The sequence below is a fragment of the Chiloscyllium plagiosum genome, unplaced genomic scaffold (genome assembly GCF_037043375.1).
Source record: "Chiloscyllium plagiosum isolate Xiang-an unplaced genomic scaffold, Cpla_swu_hap1 HiC_scaffold_3, whole genome shotgun sequence".
Classification (NCBI taxonomy): Eukaryota; Metazoa; Chordata; class Chondrichthyes; order Orectolobiformes; family Hemiscylliidae; genus Chiloscyllium; species Chiloscyllium plagiosum.
The window spans coordinates 161,444,887-161,462,172 of NW_028270141.1; the positions used below are offsets into that span (position 1 = coordinate 161,444,887).

General features: G+C 55.1%; 1 protein-coding gene across 6 annotated transcripts in view; it reads right to left on the reverse strand.

Moving 5' to 3' along the window:
• Positions 1 to 17,286, reverse strand: part of klhdc3 (kelch domain containing 3) — an 87,135-nt gene that overhangs the window by 3,693 nt on the left and 66,156 nt on the right. For 5 of the 6 annotated variants that reach the window (XM_087984770.1, XM_087984754.1, XM_087984756.1 and 2 more), the window contains 2 exons: positions 824 to 897; positions 243 to 321 (listed from right to left, as the gene is read on the reverse strand). In XM_087984770.1, coding sequence (XP_087840896.1) covers positions 243 to 321; positions 824 to 897 — 153 coding nt within the window. The remainder of the gene's footprint in view (positions 1 to 242; positions 322 to 823; positions 898 to 17,286) is intronic. The other variant, XM_087984766.1, reaches the window with a different exon arrangement.

Below are 17,286 nucleotides of genomic sequence, written 5' to 3' on the forward strand. Positions count from 1 at the left end.
AGGGTTTTGTTTCGAAGATTTTCAGCTAGCAAGACGTATCTGCTCCAGAAACTCACCTGGTCATATTTCGCACTCTTTTTAAAAAAGGCAAGAAGATTTTGGTGACTCGTTAACGACGTAAGGATTCTGCACTTGGCAGAAAAGGGTAAGTGGGCTGAATCTGGCTGATAATATTGATGGTTTTGAAAGCCTTGCATCTCACTGACAGAGAGCAGAGCAGCAACAAACAGGAATGAACTTACCGGATGTCGTGAGGGAGAGCAGATTGATCCAAGCTGTACTGAATCACAGCTAGTTTGCATAAGGTCTTCAGACTTGGACCTGATAAACAACCAAAGCAAATCCTTCAGATGTTTAGCAGCATCACCAGGGGGAAAGCGCCAACTCCAGTTACTGGGGTAACTGCTCACTGGCAACCCTTGAGCAATCCGAGCCCAACAACACCCACTTCCAGCTACGGCGGATACTGTCGGGCCTTTGAAATGAGGGATTCTTGGATCTGTCCTGACGAGTGCTAGTTGGGAATGCTTCAATGGCCAGTCTGATTCTCCAGCAATAATGAAAAGGTATAGATTCAGAATCAATACACCCTCGATACTTTAGAGTCGCGTCATCGACAAGGTGCTCTTGTTAACATATTCTTACCAGAGCAATGTAAATAGGAATTAAACTCCCATGTGTGTTACATAAAACACCCCCACCCCCAAAATACACAGAATTGAACAGTATAGATCACAGACCACTGGCTGGACAATTTCCCATTCGATTCTTCTCCAAATCAGTTGAAACGTATATATCACAGATTAGGCAGTATCTTACGTACTGAAATCTAGGATGTACAGGTCAGAGTGATCCATCAAGTTAAACTCGTCCCCCATTCCTTGCTCTGGGCATGGGCTGTAGAAGAGATACAGAAAGACATTAATATACCTGGCCATAGTGGGCAGAGGCTGGACACGAAACTATGGAGACAGATCTGTCACTGTATAACACTGGGGTACAGTACTAGGGTGGGGACAGGTCTGTCACTGTATAACACTGGGGTATAGTACTGGGGTGGGGACAGGTCTGTCACTGTATAACACTGGGGTACAGTACTGGGGTGGGGACAGGTCTGTCACTGTATAACACTGGGGTACAGTACTGGGGTGGGGACAGGTCTGTCACTGTATAACACTGGGGTACAGTACTGGGGTGGGGACAGGTCTGTCACTGTATAACACTGGGGTACAGTACTGGGGTGGGGACAGGTCTGTCACTGTATAACACTGGGGTACTGTACTGGGGTGGGGACAGGTCTGTCACTGTATAACACTGGGGTACAGTACTGGGGTGGGGACAGGTCTGTCACTGTATAACACTGGGGTACAGTACTGGGGTGGGGACAGGTCTGTCACTGTATAACACTGGGGTACTGTACTGGGGTGGGGACAGGTCTGTCACTGTATAACACTGGGGTACAGTACTGGGGTGGGGACAGGTCTGTCACTGTATAACACTGGGGTACAGTACTGGGGTGGGGACAGGTCTGTCACTGTATAACACTGGGGTACAGTACTGGTGGGGACAGGTCTGTCACTGTATAACACTGGGGCACAGTACTGGGGTGGGGACAGGTCTGTCACTGTATAACACTGGGGTACAGTACTGGGGTGGTGACAGGTCTGTCACTGTATAACACTGGGGTACAGTACTGGGGTGGGGACAGGTCTGTCACTGTATAACACTGGGGTACAGTACTGGGGTGGGGACAGGTCTGTCACTGTATAACACTGGGGTACAGTACTGGGGTGGGGACAGGTCTGTCACTGTATAACACTGGGGTACAGTACTGGGGTGGGGACAGGTCTGTCACTGTGTAACACTGGGCTACAGTACTGGGGTGGGGACAGGTCTGTCACTGTATAACACTGGGGTACAGTACTGGGATGGGGACAGGTCTGTCACTGTATAACACTGGGGTACAGTACTGGTGGGGACAGGTCTGTCACGATATAACACTGGGGTACAGTACTGGGGTGGGGACAGGTCTGTCACTGTATAACACTAGGGTACTGTACTGGGGTGGGGACAGGTCTGTCACTGTATAACACTGGGGTACAGTACTGGGGTGGGGACAGGTCTGTCACTGTATAACACTGGGGTACAGTACTGGGATGGGGACAGGTCTGTCACTGTATAACACTGGGCTACAGTACTGGTGGGGACAGGTCTGTCACGATATAACACTGGGGTACAGTACTGGGGTGGGGACAGGTCTGTCACTGTATAACACTAGGGTACTGTACTGGGGTGGGGACAGGTCTGTCACTGTATAACACTGGGGTACAGTACTGGGATGGGGACAGGTCTGTCACTGTATAACACTGGGGTACAGTACTGGGGTGGGGACAGGTCTGTCACTGTATAACACTGGGGTACAGTACTGGGGTGGGGACAGGTCTGTCACTGTATAACACTGGGGTACAGTACTGGGGTGGGGACAGGTCTGTCACTGTATAACACTGGGGTACAGTACTGGGGTGGGGACAGGTCTGTCACTGTATAACACTGGGGTACTGTACTGGGGTGGGGACAGGTCTGTCACTGTATAACACTGGGGTACAGTACTGGGGTGGGGACAGGTCTGTCACTGTATAACACTGGGGTACAGTACTGGGGTGGGGACAGGTCTGTCACTGTATAACACTGGGGTACTGTACTGGGGTGGGGACAGGTCTGTCACTGTATAACACTGGGGTACAGTACTGGGGTGGGGACAGGTCTGTCGCTGTATAACACTGGGGTACAGTAAGGGGGTGGGGACAGGTCTGTCAGTGTATAATACTGGGGTACAGTACTGGGGTGGGGACAGGTCTGTCACTGTATAACACTGGGGTACAGTAAGGGGGTGGGGACAGGTCTGTCACTGTATAACACTGGGCTACAGTACTGGGGTGGGGACAGGTCTGTCACTGTATAACACTGGGGTACAGTACTGGGGTGGGGACAGGTCTGTCACTGTATAACACTGGGCTACAGTACTGGGGTGGGGACAGGTCTGTCACTGTATAACACTGGGGTACAGTACTGGGGTGGGGACAGGTCTGTCACTGTATAACACTGGGCTACAGTACTGGGGTGGGGACAGGTCTGTCACTGTATAACACTGGGCTACAGTACTGGGGTGGGGACAGGTCTGTCATTGTATAACACTGGGGTACAGTACTGGGGTGGGGGACAGGTCTGTCACTGTATAACACTGGGGTAAAGTACTGGGGTGGGGACAAGTCTGTCACTGTATAACACTGGGGTACAGTACTGGGGTGGGGACAGGTCTGTCACTGTATAACACTGGGGTACAGTACTGGGGTGGGGGACAGGTCTGTCACTGTATAACACTGGGGTGGGGACAGGTCTGTCACTGTATAACACTGGGGTACAGTACTGGGGTGGGGACAGGTCTGTCACTGTATAACACTGGGTACAGTACTGGGGTGGGGGACGGGTCTGTCACTGTATAACACTGGGGTGGGGACGGGTCTGTCACTGTATAACACTGGGGTACAGTACTGGGGTGGGGACGGGTCTGTCACTGTATAACACTGGGGTGGGGACGGGTCTGTCACTGTATAACACTGGGGTGGGGACGGGTCTGTCACTGTATAACACTGGGGTACTGTGCTCGCCCTGTAGCTCTGTGTACTGACACTGTCTGTTTGCTGAGTGGGATCTGTGCTGTGGGGTTTGAAGTTGTCCTCAGTGATGTTGCTTGCTGTGTTTGAGTTTGCAGTAGTCAGTGAGTCAGACAGCAGTTCATGAGTGAGCTCTCTGCAGTAAAGTACAAGTCAGTGATAGACTCCATCTGCCAGGTTAGCTTGGTTCGTTTTGTCGTTGGCTATCTTATCTTTGCATGTCAAACAGTGGAAACACAGAGTTTTAAACCACTAACAGGCCCACTTCCCCCCCGGGGCCTTGGAGTCTGGCGACAGACTCCCTCCCTCTGAGTTTAAAGCTGTATCGACAGGCAGTGTGCAGGGCTCCATGTGCAGACTCTGACATGTGAGGCTAACAGCATCATTTACACACTAAACACACAGATCCTGCAGCTAGTTCCATGTGTCAGTATGACCATCCAGCCCAGCTCTCTGCTCCTGGGTTCCTCCCACACCCTTTTCATTCCATTAGCCCCAGGAACATTCACTGTTTTGGCCTCTAACCAGTGGGGAGTTTGGCCCCGACACCCATTGATTCCAGTTTTGCCCGGGCTCTTTAATGCCACACTCTGTCGAATGCAGCCTTGACATCCCCTCCCCTCTGGAATCCAGCTCTTTTGTCCATGTTTGACCCAAGGCTGGAGTGAGGTCAGGAGCTGAGTGACCCTGGGGGAACCCAAACTGGGTGTCACTGAGCAGGTTATTGCTGAGCGGGTGCTGCTTAATAGCGCTGTTACTGACCCCTTCCATCACGTTACTGAGGATCGAGGGGAGACTGATGGGGTGTGGGGGTTGGAATTGACCAGGTAGATACCATGGCCGTACTGCAACAGTTTGAGCTCACACCTTCAATGCATCCAAGAGCTTTTCCTGAAATCATGTGGAGTGGACGGAATCGATTGGAGGTTGCGATGAGAAGGGACTTGGGATGAGGAAAGCTTCGTTTCCATTTTAAACCGGGCTGGTCGATTACTCGGTCAGACTGCGGCTTCGAGAAATAACCAGCAAATGGCTGCTATACTGGGGAGTTGTAACATGCAGCGTGTACGTGTTTCTGTGCACGCGTGTGCGTGTGTGTGTGTGTGTGTGTGTGCGCAAGGATCTGAGCTACAGGGAGAGGCTGAACAGGCTGGGGCTGTTTTCCCTGGAGCGTCGGAGGCTGAGGGGAGACCTTATAATTTTGTAATCCTCTATGAGGGGCATGGATAGGGTAAATAGACAAAGTCATTTCCCTGGGGTTGGGGAGTCCAGAACTAGAGGGCATAGGTTTAGGGTGAGAGGGGAAATATATAAAAGAGACCTAAGGGGCAACATTTTCACACAGAGGGTGGTACGTGTATGGAATGAGCTGCCAGAGGATGTGGTGGGGGCTGGTACAATTGCAACATTTAAGAGGCATTTGGATGGGTATATGAATAGGAAAGGTTTGGAGGGATATGGGCCGGGTGCTGGCAGGTGGGACTAGATTGGGTTGGGATATCTGGTCGGCATGGACGGGCTGGACCGAAGGGTCTGTTTCCGTGCAGTATATCTCTATGACATTAAATCCAGTTAGCAGTATAGCCTGTCCCAGCATCTCACAGCTCAGCAGCTCACTGGCAGAGGGATGACTATTGGGCATCACATGAACAAAGACCCACTGTCAGGATGGCAGCCTCAGCACAGGTTACAGATGGACAGTGGTTTGTATGGAAAGGGTTTAGAGATGGATGAGGGAATGGCAGAGGTTCAGGAAAGGGCAGTGGAATATACAGCTGGTGGTAAAGAAAATAAACACGGCTGTTATCTGCATTTCTCAGAGCGGAGAGCAGCTGCTGAGACAGCCATTCACTCTCAGGATTTACAGGGAGCTTACATTTCCAATGTGACTGGAATTTCAGTCGCAATCCTTCCTGATCTCTTCCACTGCAAGGTGGCCTCAGCTGTATGGAGCCTCTCCCTGCCATCAGCTCGGTCTCTGAATCTGACTGCACTACCCTCTCAGTGCGAGAGCACACTCAGCCAGTTACTCTCCTCACGCCTCTGAACCTCTCACTGAATGTCAATGTCCATCAGTGAGCCAGCCTTCAGCTGCCTGGCTCCTACAGATCTCCACAGTCCTTGACACATCACTCTTTGTGATATTCCTTAAAGTTAAGAATAAATTGATAGTTTCTTTAAATACTGAAATTTGGGAGTTCTCTGTCACTCATATTTTAAGGCTACGAGGCGAGGTGAGTTCTTCTGGGTGTTTAATTAACAGAGGGTTCATCATTGTGTCATTACCTGTTGGAATGTCTCTTAAATGTTGTACTGTATCTGCATCGACCATTCCTTACACCCATTACTCTCTATGTAAAAGAGTTGCCCCTCAGGACCCTTTTTAAATATTTCCCCTCTCACCTTCAAGATGTGCCCCCCTAGTTTCGAACTCCCCAACCCCAGGGAAAAGTTCCCTGTTATTCCCCTTTATCGATGCCCCTCGTGATTTTATAAACTCGATAAGGTCAGCCCTTAACCTCCTATGCTCCAGTTAAAAAGTCCCAGTCTCTCTTGATAACTTGAACCCTCCTGTCCAGCCGTATCCAGGTAAATGCTATTTGAACCCTCTCCAGTTTAATAATATTCTTTCTACAGCAGAGAGACCAGAAATGCCCAACAATACTTCAGATGCGGCCTCACCAATGTCTTGGACAATATCAACATGATGCCCAACTTCCCTGCTCTTGTGATTAATGCCACAACACAAGTGTCCCGTATTCCTCCTTAACTCCCCTGTTAACCTGTCCCCCACCTTCAGGGGCCTGTGGACAGTCACCCCAAGAGCCCTCGGTTTTTCTCAGCTTCCTCATGTCCTGCCACACACTGAGTACAATTGTCATCAAACTTAAATATTATCCCCCACAAATTCTCATCTGTATTGTTTATGAACAATATCGCGAACAGTAAGGGACCCAGCACAGATCCCTGTGGGCCCCCACCACACACTGGGCTCCAATCACACACACAGTAAGGGACCCAGCACAGATCCCTGTGGGCCCCCACCACACACTGGGCCCCAGTCACACACACGTAAGGGACCCAGCACAGATCCCTGTGGGCCCCCACCACACAATGGGCTCCAGTCACACACACAGTAAGGGACCCAGCACAGATCCCTGTGGGCCCCCACCGCACACTGGGCTCCAATCACACACACAGTAAGGGACCCAGCACAGATCCCTGTGGGCCCCCACCACACAATGGGCTCCAATCACACACACAGTAAGGGACCCAGCACAGATCCCTGTGGGCCCCCACCACACACTGGGCTCCAGTCACACACACAGTAAGGGACCCAGCACAGATCCCTGTGGGACCCCACCGCACACTGGGCTCTAGTCACACACACAGTAAGGGACCCAGCACAGATCCCTGTGGGACCCCACCACACAATGGGCTCCAGTCACACACACAGTAAGGGACCCAGCACAGATCCCTGTGGGCCCCCACCGCACACTGGGCTCCAATCACACACACAGTAAGGGACCCAACACAGATCCCTGTGGGCCCCCACCACACACTGGGCTCCAGTCACACACACAGTAAGGGACCCAGCACAGATCCCTGTGGGCCCCCACCACACACTGGGCTCCAATCACACACACAGTAAGGGACCCAGCACAGATCCCCGTGGGCCCCCACCACACAATGGGCTCCAGTCACACACACAGTAAGGGACTCAGCACAGATCCCTGTGGGCCCCCACCACACACTGGGCCCCAATCACACACACAGTAAGGGACCCAGCACAGATCCCCGTGGGCCCCCACCACACACTGGGCTCCAATCACACTCACAGTAAGGGACCCAGCACAGATCCCTGTGGGCCCCCACCGCACACTGGGCTCCAATCACACACACAGTAAGGGACCCAGCACAGATCCCTGTGGGCCCCCACCACACACTGGGCTCCAATCACACTCACAGTAAGGGACCCAGCACAGATCCCTGTGGGCCCCCACCACACACTGGGCTCCAATCACACTCACAGTAAGGGACCCAGTACAGATCCCTGTGGGCCCCCACCACACACTGGGCCCCAGTCACACACACAGTAAGGGACCCAGCACAGATCCCTGTGTGCTCCCACCACACACTGGTCCCCAGTCACACACACAGTAAGGGACCCAGCACAGATCCCTGTGGGCCCCCACCACACGCTGGGCTCCAATCACACACACAGTAAGGGACCCAGCACAGATCCCCGTGGGCCCCCAACGCACACTGGGCTCCAATCACACACACAGTAAGGGACCCAGCACAGATCCCTGTGGGCCCCCACCACACACTGGGCTCCAATCACACACACAGTAAGGGACCCAGCACAGATCCCTGTGGGCCCCGACCGCACACTGGGCTTCAGTCACACACACAGTAAGGGACCCAGCACAGATCCCTGTGGGCCCCCACCGCACACTGGGCCCCAATCACACACACAGTAAGGGACCCAGCACAGATCCTTGTGGGCCCCCACCGCACACTGGGCCCCAATCACACACACAGTAAGGGACCCAGCACAGATCCCAGTGGGCCCCCACCACACACTGGGCCCCAGTCACACACACAGTAAGGGACCCAGCACAGATCCCTGTGGGCCCCCACCGCACACCGGGCTCCAATCACACACACAGTAAGGGACCCAGCACAGATCCCTGTGGGCCCCCACCACACACTGCGCTCCAGTCAGACTCACAGTAAGGGACCCAGCACAGATCCCCGTGGGCCCCCAACGCACACTGGGCCCCAATCACACACACAGTAAGGGACCCAGCACAGATCCCTGTGGGCCCCCACCGCACACTAGGCCCCAGTCACACACACAGTAAGGGACCCAGCACAGATCCCTGTGGGCCCCCACCGCACACTAGGCCCCAGTCACACACACAGTAAGGGACCCAGCACAGATCCCTGTGGGCCCCCACAGCACACCGGGCTCCAATCACACACACAGTAAGGGACCCAGCACAGATCCCTGTGGGCCCCCAATGCACACTGGGCCCCAATCACACACACAGTAAGGGACCCAGCACAGATCCCTGTGGGCCCCCACCGCACACTGGGCTCCAGTCACACACACAGTAAGGGACCCAGCACAGATCCGTGTGGGCCCCCACTGCTCTCTGGGCCCCAATCACACACAGTAAGGGACCCAGCACAGATCCCTGTGGGCCCCCATCCACACACTGGGCCCCCACCACACACACAGTAAGGGACCCAGCACAGATCCCTGTGGGCCCCCACCGCACACTGGGCTCCAGTCACACTCACAGTAAGGGACCCAGCACAGATCCCCGTGGGCCCCCACCGCACACTGGGCTCCAGTCACACACACAGTAAGGGACCCAGCACAGATCCCTGTGGGTCCCCACCACACACTGGGCTCCAATCACACACACAGTAAGGGACCCAGCACAGATCCCCGTGGGCCCCCACCGCACACTGGGCTCCAGTCACACACACAGTAAGGGACCCAGCACAGATCCCCGTGGGCCCCCACCACACACTGGGCTTCAGTCACACACACAGTAAGGGACCCAGCACAGATCCCTGTGGGCCCCCACCGCACACTGGGCCCCAACCACACACAGTAAAGGACCCAGCACAGATCCCTGTGGGCCCCCACCGCACACTGGGCCCCAACCACACACAGTAAAGGACCCAGCACAGATCCCTGTGGGCCCCCACCACACACTGGGCCCCAGTCACACACACAGTAAGGGACCCAGCACAGATCCCTGTGGGCCCCCACCGCACACTAGGCCCCAGTCACACACACAGTAAGGGACCCAGCACAGATCCCCGTGGGACCCCACCACACACTGGGCTCCAGTCACACACACAGTAAGGGACCCAGCACAGATCCCCGTGGGCCCCCACCGCACACTGGGCTCCAATCACACACACAGTAAGGGACCCAGCACAGATCCCTGTGGGCCCCCACCGCACACTGGGCCCGGTCTCACACACAGTCAGGGACACAGCACAGATCCCTGTGGGCCCCCACCGCACACTGGGCCCGGTCTCACACACAGTCAGGGACCCAGCACAGATCCCTGTGGGCCCCCACCGCACACTGGGCTCCAGTCACACACACAGTAAGGGACCCAGCACAGATCCCTGTGGGCCCCCACCGCACACTGGGCCCGGTCTCACACACAGTCAGGGACACAGCACAGATCCCCGTGGGCCCCCACCGCACACTGGGCTCCAATCACACACACAGTAAGGGACCCAGCACAGATCCCTGTGGGCCCCCACCACATACTGGGCTCCAATCACACACACAGTAAGGGACCCAGCACAGATCCCTGTGGGCCCCCACCGCACACTGGGCCCCAGTCACACACACAGTAAGGGACCCAGCACAGATCCCTGTGGGCCCCCACCGCACACTGGGCTCCAATCACACACACAGTAAGGGACCCAGCACAGATCCCTGTGGGCCCCCACCACACACTGGGCCCCAGTCACACACACAGTAACGGACCCACCACACACTGGGCTCCAGTCACACACACAGTAAGGGACCCAGCACAGATCCCTGTGGGCCCCCACCACACACTGGGCTCAATCACACACACAGTAAGGGACCCAGCACAGATCCCTGTGGGCCCCCACCGCACACTGGGCCCCAGTCACACACACAGTAAGGGACCCAGCACAGATCCCCGTGGGCCCCCACCGCACACTGGGCTCCAATCACACACACAGTAAGGGACCCAGCACAGATCCCCGTGGGCCCCCACCGCACACTGGGCTCCAGTCACACACACAGTAAGGGACCCAGCACAGATCCCCGTGGGCCCCCACCACACACTGGGCTTCAGTCACACACACAGTAAGGGACCCAGCACAGATCCCTGTGGGCCCCCACCGCACACTGGGCCCCAACCACACACAGTAAAGGACCCAGCACAGATCCCTGTGGGCCCCCACCGCACACTGGGCCCCAACCACACACAGTAAAGGACCCAGCACAGATCCCTGTGGGCCCCCACCACACACTGGGCCCCAGTCACACACACAGTAAGGGACCCAGCACAGATCCCTGTGGGCCCCCACCGCACACTAGGCCCCAGTCACACACACAGTAAGGGACCCAGCACAGATCCCCGTGGGACCCCACCACACACTGGGCTCCAGTCACACACACAGTAAGGGACCCAGCACAGATCCCCGTGGGCCCCCACCGCACACTGGGCTCCAATCACACACACAGTAAGGGACCCAGCACAGATCCCTATGGGCCCCCACCGCACACTGGGCCCGGTCTCACACACAGTCAGGGACACAGCACAGATCCCTGTGGGCCCCCACCGCACACTGGGCCCGGTCTCACACACAGTCAGGGACCCAGCACAGATCCCTGTGGGCCCCCACCGCACACTGGGCTCCAGTCACACACACAGTAAGGGACCCAGCACAGATCCCTGTGGGCCCCCACCGCACACTGGGCCCGGTCTCACACACAGTCAGGGACACAGCACAGATCCCCGTGGGCCCCCACCGCACACTGGGCTCCAATCACACACACAGTAAGGGACCCAGCACAGATCCCTGTGGGCCCCCACCACATACTGGGCTCCAATCACACACACAGTAAGGGACCCAGCACAGATCCCTGTGGGACCCCACCGCACACTGGGCTCCAATCACACACACAGTAAGGGACCCAGCACAGATCCCTGTGGGCCCCCACCACACACTGGGCCCCAGTCACACACACAGTAAGGGACCCAGCACAGATCCCTGTGGGCCCCCACCGCACACTGGGCTCCAATCACACACACAGTAAGGGACCCAGCACAGATCCCTGTGGGCCCCCACCACACACTGGGCTCCAGTCACACACACAGTAAGGTGCCCAGCACAGATCCCTGTGGGCCACCACCACACACTGGGCTCCAATCACACACACAGTAAGGGACCCAGCACAGATCCCTGTGGGCCACCACCACACACTGGGCCCCAATCACACACACAGTAAGGGACCCAGCACAGATCCCTGTGGGCCCCCACCGCACACTGGGCTCCAATCACACACACAGTAAGGGACACAGCACAGATCCCTGTGGACCCCCACCACACACTGGGCCCCAATCACACACACAGTAAGGGACACAGCACAGATCCCTGTGGGCCCCCACCACACACTGGGCCCCAATCACACACACAGTAAGGGACCCAGCACAGATCCCTGTGGGCCCCCACCACATACTGGGCCCCAATCACACACACAGTAAGGGACCCAGCACAGATCCCTGTGGGCCCCCACCACACACTGGGCCCCAGTCACACACACACAGTAAGGGACCCAGCACAGATCCCTGTGGGCCTCCACCACACACTGGGCCCCAATCACACACACAGTAAGGGACCCAGCATAGATCCCTGTGGGCCCCCACCACACACTGGGCCCCAGTCACACACACACAGTAAGGGACCCAGCACAGATCCCTGTGGGCCTCCACCACACACTGGACTCCAATCACACAGCTTTCCACTACCACCCTCTGTCTCCTGGCACTCAGCCATTTCTGGATCCCATCAGCTTTTACCTTCTTTATCAGTTGTCCCTGTGGGAGTTTGTTAAAGACCTCGCTGAAATCCAGATAAACTGCATCATCTGCTCTATCCTCATCTACACACCTGGTCACCTCCTTAAATATTCCACCAGATTTGTTCAGCATGACCACCCTCTGACAAAGCCGTGCTGACTATCCCTGAGCAAAGCTTGTCTCTCCAAGTGGAGATTAATGCTTTCCTTCAGAATTCTCTCCAGTAATTTCCCTCCCACTGATGCGAGACTCACTGACCTGTAATCCCCTGGTTTCCCTCTCCCACTCTCCTTGTAGAGGGGGACCACATTAGCTGTCCTCCAGTCCTCTGACAGCTTCTCTGTGCCCAGAGAGGAATTGAACATTTGGGTAAATACCTCCCTCGTCTCCCAGTCCAGCCTGGGATACAACTGATCCGGACCTGCGGATCTATCCACTTTGAATGCGCCAAAACCTCCTCACTCCCAGTATCAGGCTGTCGAGACCCTGTGTCCCCTTCTCCGATTCTTCACGTACATCCTCCTCCTATGCTTGTCGAGTAAGGCCAGATATGAAGTATTTGTTTAAAACCTTACCAATGTCCTGTGGCTCCACGCACAGACTACCCTCTTGGTCCGTAGCAGACCCTCCTCATTCTCTGGTTATCCTCTCCCCCTTGACACAGAACAGAGGGCACTGTCCCTGACCTGCTAATTGGGGCTGCCAGACCTGCTGAGTTTCTCCAGCAAATTCTGCTTTTGTTTTGGCAGTCTAATATCTGCTGTTTTGGGTTTTTGTTTAACCCCCAACTCTAGATGAGGAGAAGTGCTCTTTCTCACAGAGTTCCAACTGATGTCATAGGCCATTCAGCCCATCCAGCCCTGGGATCATGGCTGGTCTGTTCACTGTCAACTCCATTTTCCTGTCTTCTCCTCATTACCCTCGATCCCTTTACTGATTTAAATGCCTGTCTGAAACATGTGACTTATTTTTCACACTGATTTGTGTGATATATTTATCTGTGTCAGAATAGACTTGTATTGGAGGCAGTCTGGGGAAGATTCACTTGGCTGATCCTGGGAATGGAGGGACTCTCTGATAAACAGGAGAATCGGGAACAGGAGTGGGCCGTCTGGCCCTTCGAGCCTGCCCCCCCCCACTCAGTAAGATCATGGCTGATCCTTTCATGACCTCAGCTCCACTTACCCACCCTCTCACCGTATCCCTAAATCCCTTTACTGTTCAAAACATCTACCTTTGCCTTAAAGTCATTCAATGAGGTCGTCTTGGCTGCTTCCCTGGGCAGGGGGCACCAGGGATTCCCAACTCTGCGGGTGAAGGGTACCTCCTTAGCTCAGTCCCCCTCATTGTGCCCCCTTGTCCTAGTTCCACCCACCTCTCTATTTCTATCGTACCTCCTCCCTTCACGATGTCATATTGACAGCACCTCATTGGTGCTCTTTTTTCAGTCCTTAAGCTAATTGCTTTTAAAAACTGAAATTGAAACCAAACCTATTCCTGTTAACTGCCTCATTTGTGTGGTAACTTGTCAAATGCTTCCTCAGACAGCATCCATTCCCTTCATCCAACTGGTCAGAGATTCGGTTCCATGAGGTGAGCATCCCTTATGAGCGGTGTTTCAGGCTGTGCACTGCGCAGGGAGACCTTAACATCATTGTAGCTGCTCACGTTTCTGCTGAAAGACCTCCCACCTACCCAGCGTGGTCACTTTCAGCACAAACAGGGCCTCCTCGTTTCCTCCATCAACATCATTCCCAATATCGAACACCCCAAATTAGGTCTCCATTAAAATCTCTCTGAGGCAGACAATCGAACACCTTTATGTCCTGCCGTAATTAGACTGCTGAATGGACCTCTCAGATTTCAGAGGTAACATTGATCTTACGTTGGGCATGTCCTGTGCAGTGTCACCCACCCACCTCGCTCTGGGTAAGGTAGGCACCCTCCGATCAGTACGTCTTTGTTTGCTACGGTGCACCTGCACTGCTCACAAAGCAAAACTTTTCACTGTATTTCGGTACACATGACAACAAATAAATCAAATCAATAATTTTGATGGCCTTTAGTATAAGGAAACATTAGAAAAGCTAGGAACTTTACTGCTGCAGACGATCGCAGGCTGTCCTTCCTGTTTTCAGATGTGCTGTGTTTCTGATATGCCATTATTTTAAGACTAACACAGCTGCCTAGTTTTAGATTTCACTGCCCCTCACGGCAGTTCAAGTCAATAGGTCCCTGGGGTACAGACCTGTAGTCACCCCATTAAACACCAGGGTCAGTGGAACTGTTTCACAACAAAGACAGGGGTTTGGGGGGGGGGGGGGGAGGGTACAGGGACACCTGATACTGGCTAAAATCTCCATTCCTTGTGTATGGAAACTTCAAGGTCAGCCTGACAGAGAGTGAGAAGGCAGGAAATGGAAAATAAAGCTGACGTTGAGCAGAACGACGTGTGATCCAACAGGTCACAGCCGCTCCAAGCAGTGAGCCATCGCTGGCCGCAGCCCCTCCCTCCATCCCCTGGTGAGAGGGTAACTCTTACCGACTGTGCCCCTTGCACCATCACCGATACAGCGGGGACTGGCACAGACATGCAATCCGAAGGGATTCTGTTAGACAGCGGTGACAGGATGCTTACCCTCCAGTGACATGGCCAAGACGTATTCACAGGCTGTCTGTCTACAGGAGGGGCGCTGCCCTCATCTAGTAACTAACTTGACATCTCCATGTGCTCTCTCCCCCTGCCCGCTTCCCCCCCCACCCCTAGGGGAGGGCTAAGGGAATGGACGTGCAGTTTCTGGACTGGGACTGAGGAGCCCATTGTTAAACTGGGTCTCCGAGGATAAAGCCTGACACAGCATTGGTCAGGCTGGGCGAATGTAGGAATGCTCTGGTCTCCGTCTCCGTCTCCTGAGTCGTGCTGGCTAACCTCAGGCAGGGGCGGCCTGCCGTTGGGAATATCTCACCCTTTCACAACCATCCGACCAGCCCCTTCTTTATCATCGAGGCCAGGATCACAGAAACAAATCGCGGAGTGGGGGCTCAGAGAAACCCAGGGAGGTTTCACTAGGATGTGTGTGTTGTCAGACAGGCTGAAACCACCCTCCTCACTTCCAAATGGTCCCACTGGCTTAGCTGGCCCAGGGTGACAGAGCCAGGGTGACAATGACAGTGCCAGAGTGACAGCGACAGGGTGACGGTGACAGTGCCAGGGTGACGGTGACAGTGCCAGTGTCAGGGTGACAGTGCCAGCGCGACAGTGACAGTGCCAGGGTGACAGTGCCAAGGGTGACAATGACAGTGACAGGGTGACAGTGCCAGGGTTACAATGACAGTGCCAGGGTGACAATGACAGGGTTACAATGACAGTGCCAGGATGACAGTGACAGGGTTAGTGCCAGGGTGACAGTGACAGTGCCAGGGTGACAGTGACAGTGCCAGGGTGACAGTGACAGGGTGACAGTGACAGGGTGACAGTGACAATGCCAGGGTGACAGTGCCAGGGTGACAGTGACAATGCCAGGGTGACAGTGCCAGGGTGACAGTGACAATGCCAGGGTGACGGTGACAGGGTTACAATGACAGTGCCAGGGTGACAGTGACAGTGCCATGGTGACAGTGACAGTGCCAGGGTGACAGTGACAGTGCCAGGGTGACGGTGACAGGGTGACAGTGACAGTGACAGGGTGACAGTGACAGTGCCAGGGTGACAGTGACAGTGCCAGGGTGACAGTGACAGTGCCAGGGTGACGGTGACAGGGTGACAGTGACAGTGACAGGGTGACAGTGACAGGGTGACAGTGACAGGGTGACAGTGACAGTGCCAGGGTGACAGTGACAGGGTGACAGTGACAGGGTGACAGTGACAGTGCCAGGGTGACAGTGACAGGGTGACAGTGACAGGGTGACAGTGACAGTGCCAGGATGACAGTGACAGGGTTAGTGCCAGGGTGACAGTGACAGTGCCAGGGTGACAGTGACAGTGCCAGGGTGACAGTGACAGGGTGACAGTGACAGGGTGACAGTGACAGTGCCAGGGTGACAGTGACAGGGTGACAGTGCCAGGGTGACAGTGACAGTGACAGGGTGACAGTGACAGGGTGACAGTGACAGGGTGACAGTGACAGTGCCAGGGTGACAGTGACAGTGCCAGGGTGACAGTGACAGTGCCATGGTGACAGTGCCAGGGTGACAGTGACAGGGTGACAGTGACAGGGTGACAGTGACAGTGCCATGGTGACAGTGACAGTGCCATGGTGACAGTGACAGTGCCAGGGTGACAGTGACAGTGCCATGGTGACAGTGACAGGGTGACAGTGACAGGGTGACAGTGACAGTGCCATGGTGACAGTGACAGTGCCATGGTGACAGTGACAGTGCCAGGGTGACAGTGACAGTGCCATGGTGACAGTGACAGTGCCATGGTGACAGTGACAGGGTGACAGTGACAGGGTGACAGTGACAGTGCCATGGTGACAGTGACAGTGCCATGGTGACAGTGACAGTGCCAGGGTGACAGTGACAGTGCCATGGTGACAGTGACAGTGCCATGGTGACAGTGACAGTGCCAGGGTGACAGTGACAGTGACAGGGTGACAGTGACAGGGTGACAGTGACAGGGTGACAGTGACAGTGCCAGGGTGACAGTGACAGTGCCATGGTGACAGTGACAGTGCCAGGGTGACAGTGACAGGGTTAGTGCCAGGGTAACAGTGACAGTGCCAGGGTGACAGTGCCAAGGGTGACAGTGACAGTGCCAGGGTGACAGTGACAGGGTTAGTGCCATGGTGACAGTGACAGTGCCAGGGTGACAGTGACAGTGCCATGGTGACAGTGACAGTGCCAGGGTGACAGTGACAGTGACAGGGTGACAGTGACAGGGTGACAGTGACAGGGTGACAGTGACAGTGCCAGGGTGACAGTGACAGTGCCATGGTGACAGTGACAGTGCCAGGGTGACAGTGACAGGGTTAGTGCCAGGGTAACAGTGACAGTGCCAGGGTGACAGTGCC